The following is a 7,425-nucleotide window of genomic DNA, read 5'->3' on the forward strand; positions in this document are numbered from 1 at the left end:
CCCCCCCCACCCGGAACAGTCTCAATTCTTCTCAGTGTTCGAAGGACAATCAGTTTCGGTTTCTTTAAAACAACACACAAAAAAAGCCACTGTTCTCCTGGGTACTTCAGGTGGGAACTCCGCCCTGCCTGAGGTTTGCTGTTTAGAAGGAATTAAAAAGCGGCCTTCTTCCCATTATGACAGCCAAAAGCTCTTCATCAGGCAGCGACACAGGGGCCAACGTGTTCGAACAGCTGAAATAGAAAAGTTTATTTGGAGATCCACAAACATCCCCCCTTCAACAAAACAACAACGTTTTGGGAACGGTGTACAAGATGTGAATTCGTCCTATCTTAGAAGGTGCATTCAAGGCCAAACAAAACAAAACAAAAACCAAAAACACCAAACCCACAGTTCTGCTGCTAAGCAGGCAAAACACATACACTGAGACCAGCACACTTTACCGATCCAACACCAAGTAGATGGAACATGCTCCACCCCCACCCCAGTAGCAAGTACTCAGCGGTGACTGGTCCTCCCTAACTGCTGGCAAAGAAAGTCCCCCCCCCCCCAAGGGGGAGGGTGTATTACCAATCACCTTCACTGCTCAGGTAATACTTGGGTTTTATGAACAAGGGACCGAGAGGCATGCGGGAGGTCAAACGATGAAGTGTTTGTTGCATTTCCAGGGACGTTCCAACACCAAACCAATTCCCTGAAGTACTCCTTTAAGGCTTTTTCCTTGTGGAGATATTTCGGAAGTGAAGAAAAGTCCTCCAGAGGCGGGTGGTCAGTTCCATCTGCAGACACACTCACTATTCACTTGACACGTGGACGTCGACTGCGCGGAGAGACGTGTGCGAGACGGGGGACCGAGGGCAAACGGAGAACTGGGCAAAACAGCTGCAGAAATCCAGGGATCCCCTTCCGGTGACACGCGCACGCACGCACACACACACACTGTGGGCAAGAGGCTTACACTGCCTTCCGGTGGTATTCTGGGGGTGCAACCTCATAGTCGCTTGCGCTGAACAACATGGAGGAATTCTTTGCAAGGTATCTGGAAGCAGACGAAGAAAACTGTCAGGCCTGAGAGATCCAGCAACAAAACCAGGGGCTGGCCTAGTCATCAGTGTGGCAGGGCTGCAAAACCTGGAGTGAGATTGTTTTTAAAAAAAATCCTGCCTCTGCTATCAAAATGGCTTCTGAGGGAGCTAAAGAAATGGGAGCAGAACAGAGCCCTGAAGCACACAGCAGATAAAAACGGAAGACAGACACCCCCCCGTGGGCTAGAGCCCATCTCCAGTCTCAGTGCAACGTCTGCGCCAGTTGGAGCTTCCTTAACAGCCCTTGTGGGTGCAGTCTGGATAAAGCGCACTGCAGCCATCCAGTCCAGAATGCCCTCCGACCACGGGGAACGGTGCCCAGATCCTGCCTACTCCAGCCACATGGAGCCATCTCTATTCAGAAGAGGGGTTGTGTGAAATCTGAACAAAAATCCCGGGAGAAGAACTTCGACTCAATCAGCTCCTAAACCTGGGCTTGCTGCACATCTGTCGAGGAGGAGATTGGATTTATGCCACTTGCCCTTCACTACCCAAAGGAGTCTCAGAGCAGCTCACAAACTCCTTTCCCTTCCCCTCCCCACAGCAGACACCCTCTGAGGTAGGTGGGGCGGAGATAGCTCTTTCAAGAACTGCCCTTTCAAGGACAGCTCTGACAGGACTATGGCTTGCCCAAGGTCATCCAGCAGGTGCAAGTGGAGGAGTGGGGGATCAAACCCGGTTCTCCCAGATTAGAGCCCGTGCACTTAACCACTACCGCAAACAGAATTCCTTGGCTGCCCCTCTGCAGTGCTTTGTGGGGTTGAAAGGAAGTCTCGGAAGGCCTGTGGCCATCTCTTGTCCACCATCCCCCCCCCCCCAGTCTCTTTGGCCTCCCTCAGAGAGCAGAAGCCTCCAGATTCCTGCCCTGATCGGGAACTGCTTCAGCACTGGACGTCTGCGGCCACAGCACAGGCTGGAAACTAAGGAGACACCAAGACTAGAACTCGCCCTGGGAAGGCAGGCACAGGGGAGGGGTTTTCTTGAATAAGGTCTTGAAGAACTGAGGCAGATCTTTCAGGCCCTGGTGGCACCTCATTCGGCAAGAGAGCAGGAGACGCAGAGGTCCTGGAAGGTCCTTGGGATCTCTCAATGAATAATCCTCGTCCTTTCGGACCGACGTGCCAAAGACAGGAACCAAAAACCAGGGAAACGGCAAGGGCAGCCACAGCTGAATAAAGTGGGTGGGTGGGTGCAAAGCTTTCCCCAGTGTTTGTCACACACCTCAGACCATCCCCAAAGTGGCTCTGGAATACAGAGGTTTGGCAAACTGAACAGTAGGGAAGGCCTGTGTTTTCCCCTTGGCTTAGAAGATTTGACCTGTGGCTTGGATGCCGCTTTCTACCCCCACCCCTACCCCCACCCCCTGGAAGGCAGCTACAGTTTTAGGAAGAAAAGCCTCTAAGAAGAATAGCACTGAGGAGCCTGTTGAGCAGTGGGGGTTCCTTCCCTCCAAATCCCTCAGTTTCCTTTTACAATATCCCCTGGGTTATCTAAAGTGACACAGAAATGCAAGGAGCTGCTCTGACATGCTCCGACTTTGGCTTCCCGCACTAATTCCACCCTTGACTTTTAGAGTGTGGGGTGTAAGGACTCCCCCACCCACCACGACAGCCGGATACAACAGCTGGCTGCGAGTAGCACTGGCCCTAAAACGGCCAGCGGGGCACCCACCACAAACTGGCCGTCTCCGACCTCCCGGTGCCGAACCCAGAAGTGCCACCCACCAACCCTGCTGCCACTGGGCTGGGGAAAGGGTCTCCGGCCCGCATGCTGCGTGTTGTGCCTCGGCAGGCCTCGCCCCCAGGGGGATCCCATCAGGCTCTGCCGCAGCACAAGCGTGCCCGGCGGGAGGAGCCTCCTCCCACGCCCAACCTGTCTGAGTCAGGCAGCAGCAAGCTGCAGGCGGCAGGGGAAGCAGGCCAAACCTGCTGTGGGCACGGCCTCGCTCCCTCCCAACGCCTCTGGAGTCTAGATGATTTGGGGGAAGGAACCCACCTGGCACTGAGGCACGCAGGAGTGGAATGAGCCCGCCTCCACCCTCGCGGAACAGTCAAACGCTGCCAGGAGGAAGAGAGGCGCCTCCCCCTCCCCACCTCCGCCTCACCTGGGCCCCTTTAACTACACACACTGTCTCCCTGCTGTTCTGAAGGACCGAGATAAAGCCAAGACCACGTCAAGGCGCTCCTCGCTGCTGGTAAACGGCGGCTTCCCCCGGGACTGTTTCTGCTTGCCCTGCGGGACAGAGACTGGACCGGTTCAGATTCGTCTTTGTGGAAGACTAAGTGTGGCAAGGAAGGGGGAAACCCAAACGAGGACTGTGCCCGCCAGCCATTAAGGCCAAGGCTGAGCTTCTGCTGCCCTCCTCCGGGAGGGACTGAAAAACCTGAGTGGGCGAGAGGCACCAGCAGAAGTGCAGGAGCCCGGGGCTTGCAGCTTGTGGCCTCATGGGATCAGCCCAAGACCGGCCCTGGCTGCTGCTTAAACGCCCCCTGATGGTTCAAGAAAGTACTCCAAGTGGGGCTGCCGTGGGGAGGGGGGGTCTTCTGCAATGATCCCTCTAAGCTGTGGAGTCTGGTGAGCAAAAATTGTACTTTGTGAGCTCCTGGCATTAAAGCTGTGAGTGAGCAATTTGGCTACTGCATAAATCAGTTTGCTCTGGAGCCCTCCTTCCTGAGCCAAGGCAAAAATGTGTGAGCTGGAGGCTAAAAAACTGTGAGCTGGCTCACACTAACTCGGCTTAGAGGGAACACTGGTCTTCTGTGGTGGAGTGCCCCAGAACACTTCCCCTGAAGTCTGGGCAATGAGCTATGAGCCTGTCTATCTACAGCAGGCAACTGCCCAACCTCATCTCAAAAACTGAAAATAAGACTGGTACAGGAAATACGAGGAATGCACTGGAAAACCCGATGGGAGATGAAGGACCAAGAAGGAAGTCCAAAGGCCTTCTAGCCCACCTCTCCCACCCACCCTCCAAAATTAGGCACCCCCCCAAAGACCTCAGTTCTTGCACGCAGACGCTGTTTTCACTTCCCCTCACCAAGGGCTCTGAACACACGAACAGGCCACACAATGAGACGGACAGGAGGGCCTTGGGCGTGGCCACGCCCCCCTGTGAATGCACAAGGTCCCGCACAGAGCAAGACGCGACACACACCACTGGGCTTAAAGGTAAAGGTTCCCTTGCTCGAAAGCCAGTCGAATCCGACTCTAGGGTTGCGGTGCTCATCTCCGTTACAAAGCCGAAGAGCCAGCGCTGCCCGAAGACGTTTCCGTGGTCATGTGGCCGGCATGACTAAACACCAAGGCGCACGGAACGCTGTTACCTTCCCACCGAAGTGGTCCCTATTTATCTACTTGCAATTTCTTGCTTTCGAACTGCTAGGTTGGCAGGAGCTGGAACTAGAGACGGGAGCTCACCCTGTCTTGCGGCACCCGGGTCTTGAACCGCTGAACTACTGACCTTCCACAGCCTGCAGTTCAGCGTCTTAACCACTTGAGCCACCGCAGCCACTGGGCTTAACACAAGTCAAAATGACCTGTGATACGTACTTTAAGAAGTCATGCAAGTAGTTCAATAGCAAGGCCAGGCTCTTCTCATCCAGAGGCGTGTAAGCAAGCATCGCTCCGATCCGGACTGTAACAGCAAGAACAACAACTTTAAGGATGTTAAATGAAGGGCTTCTGACTCACAACACTCCTGTATTAATCCAATTAGTCTACAAACACAGCATGTCATGCCGATTGCAGAGGACTCTTTTTAAAGAGACTCGGCTAATCCTGCCTAACACCATTCTGAGTCCTTAAGGAAAGCTTGGGAACTCCCTCTGGCTTCAGGCCAAGGGAACACGAGATTCTGAATGTGCCCACACACACACACACACACACACCAGGGAGCATGAAGAGGGAGGTGGAGTAACACACACAAGACTTATTGGCCAGGTGATGCTGATCTATCAGGGCACACTGAATCCTGTACTGATGAACAGTGAATATCTTGAATATTGATTCAGGTGGGGTTGCCGTGTTGGTCTGATGCAACTGAACAATGTTGGAGTTCAGGGGCACCTTTAAGACCAACAACGTTTAAGCCTAGGTATAAACTTTCAGGTGCACGCTGCAAGCTTATACCCAAAATTAAATGTTGTTGGTCTTAAAGGTGCCCCTGGACTCCAACTTTGTTCTACCTTGAATACTGTAACGAACTCATTAAACACGTAAAAATTAAAAAAAAAATCTATGCATAAGACACCACTGTGGAAAGCCAGATCCATTCCCATTGCAGAGTTAATTCCTTGGTTCCGGAGGTTTCCACATCCAAGGTGTCTCACAGAATCCTATCTCTGTGGCAATGTCACAAGATTTCACACTGATCGCATGAGCTCCCAATTCTGCCACTACCCACACCTTCCTCTTGTGTGTCTGGCAACAGTGCTTGACTTTTAAAATCAGGTTATGCTTCTTGTGCTCACTTGGTTTCTATTCACTTGCAGTTGCTCTGCGCGACTTTTTGTTTGCTGCTCTGAAAAAGCAAGACCTAAAGAACGTAAACTTCAGAGCAAACTTCAGAGGACGGCGGAAGACCGGAAGGCCTGGCGTGATCTGGTCCATGGGGTCGCGAAGAGTCGGACTCGACTGTGCGACTGAGCAACAACAAAGAACGGAGGGTTCTGTACACGTGACAGAGCAGGACCTCGATTCCCAAGGAGCAGCATTCCCCTGGTGCCTCGTTCAAGGTCCCCAGAGAAGCAAACACTTCCACCAGCATTTAAAAGGACTGCTCCTCACACAGCAGCATCCACCAATCCAAATGCATTTGGCCCCATGCGTACGTACCAAATAGCCGGAGGAGGTGTGGGGCTCCATAGACCTGCGACATCGGAGCGTCAGGGTGATCCGCTAAGATCTCCGCGTACTGTGGCCTCTCAAACTTATACAGCAGTTGGGTGCCAAGCATGACATTGAAGTATTCTTTGATGCCCGCCACAACTTCATTAACGGCATATTCTCTGGGCGCACAAGAAAAAGGACACACTAAAAGTCAGCCAGTTGCTCTGTACAAGGCACACGGCAGCCACCAACACCGAGGAGGAAAGGATTCCATTGAGTCTCTCTTGCCCGGGGAGTATCTCTCCCTCCCCCCCCCCCGGTACTACCTGGTGGGAACTTCGAGCCATACTCCTGGGGTTCACGCCTAACCCTAATGTCGTTACGCAGGTTACCCCTCCTCTTCCTCACTTGTTGTCGGTGTTTCCTCGGGACTTCTTGTAGTTCGCATAGTCCTCTAAAATGGAGTCAACGTTCTTCTTGGCAGGAAGGTAGAAGAGCTGGAGAAGAGGACCACAGACAGTTGGAGCCAACACAGACTGGGGGAAAGCAACTATCTGTCGGACGACAACGACTTCATTTCAAATCCTGACCTAGGGACCCAGTCACGTGTGCCTCTGTAGCCCAGGCATCCAGACCCACAAGGAAAAAGAGGAGACGCCACAGCCTGGAGCCCCTAATTAACAACTAAATGGCTGCAGAGTCCCCTGGGAAGAGGCTCCAGGGGGTGCTAACCATTACCCAGCAGCGAGCACCCCCTTTCTGGGCAAGGTGCTCAAGCGAGGGGCGGCTGGGCAACTCCAGGCTTTCGTCTCAGGTGAGCACAGTTTTTCGGGGCCCATTTCGATCTGAAACCAGGTCCAGTTTTGCACTGAAAGCTGCCTCGGTTGGTCTCAGAGACGGCCGGGGAAGGGCGGCGCAGAGGGGGAGAGAATCGGCAGGCAAGTGCTGTCACAACTTCCCAGCAGCTTTAGAGATGAACGACTCTTAACATCTTTCCGGAAAGGAAGACAGAGATGGGAACGAGAGACTCTGGATTGCCCGGACCGCCATTCCTATCTCGCTGAAGGGGCCAGGTGGAGAAGGCGGCTCAGACCCGTTGTGTCAATGCTGTGGGGCTCCCCCAAGGCTCCATTTATTTATTTGTTTCAATTTTTATCCCGCCCTCCCCGTGGATGGGCACAGGGTGGGTTACAGAGCCACAAAAAATCCAATAACAATAGTTAAAAATAATCAAAACAGTAATTTAAAACAGTAGCAGAAACCGCAATCAAGGTTCACATTACTATGCTCAGTTTAAGCTGGTCAGAAAGTCAATAATTTCAGTCGGGGAGGCCAAAGATGGATTTTGCAAGGCCTGTTGATGCCACCCTCTGCTGAATTTCTTGGAGATCTGCCAAACAGGCAGTGGTTTCCAGTACTGTGACTAAGGGGTTTGTTGTCAAACTCGGACTCTCTTTTGCCATATTTCCGGGGAGTTGCGGCCTGCGGGGGGGGGGGGGGGGACGGGGAGGGG

At 53.1% G+C, this 7,425-nt stretch overlaps 1 protein-coding gene across 1 annotated transcript in view; it reads right to left on the minus strand.

Annotated features, from left to right (window-relative positions):
- Positions 1 to 13: 13 nt before the first annotated feature.
- LOC107116558 (mortality factor 4-like protein 1) overlaps positions 14 to 7,425 on the minus strand; it is a 20,226-nt gene continuing 12,814 nt past the window's right edge. Inside the window, 4 exon segments of the mRNA XM_015418493.1 lie at positions 14 to 1,039; positions 4,635 to 4,719; positions 5,919 to 6,091; positions 6,321 to 6,409. Of these exon segments, the coding sequence (XP_015273979.1) occupies positions 955 to 1,039; positions 4,635 to 4,719; positions 5,919 to 6,091; positions 6,321 to 6,409 (432 nt within the window). The 3' untranslated portion in view covers positions 14 to 954.

Source organism: Gekko japonicus, unplaced genomic scaffold, assembly GCF_001447785.1.
Source record: "Gekko japonicus isolate JY-2015 unplaced genomic scaffold, Gekko_japonicus_V1.1 scaffold275, whole genome shotgun sequence".
NCBI classification, from domain to species: Eukaryota; Metazoa; Chordata; class Lepidosauria; order Squamata; family Gekkonidae; genus Gekko; species Gekko japonicus.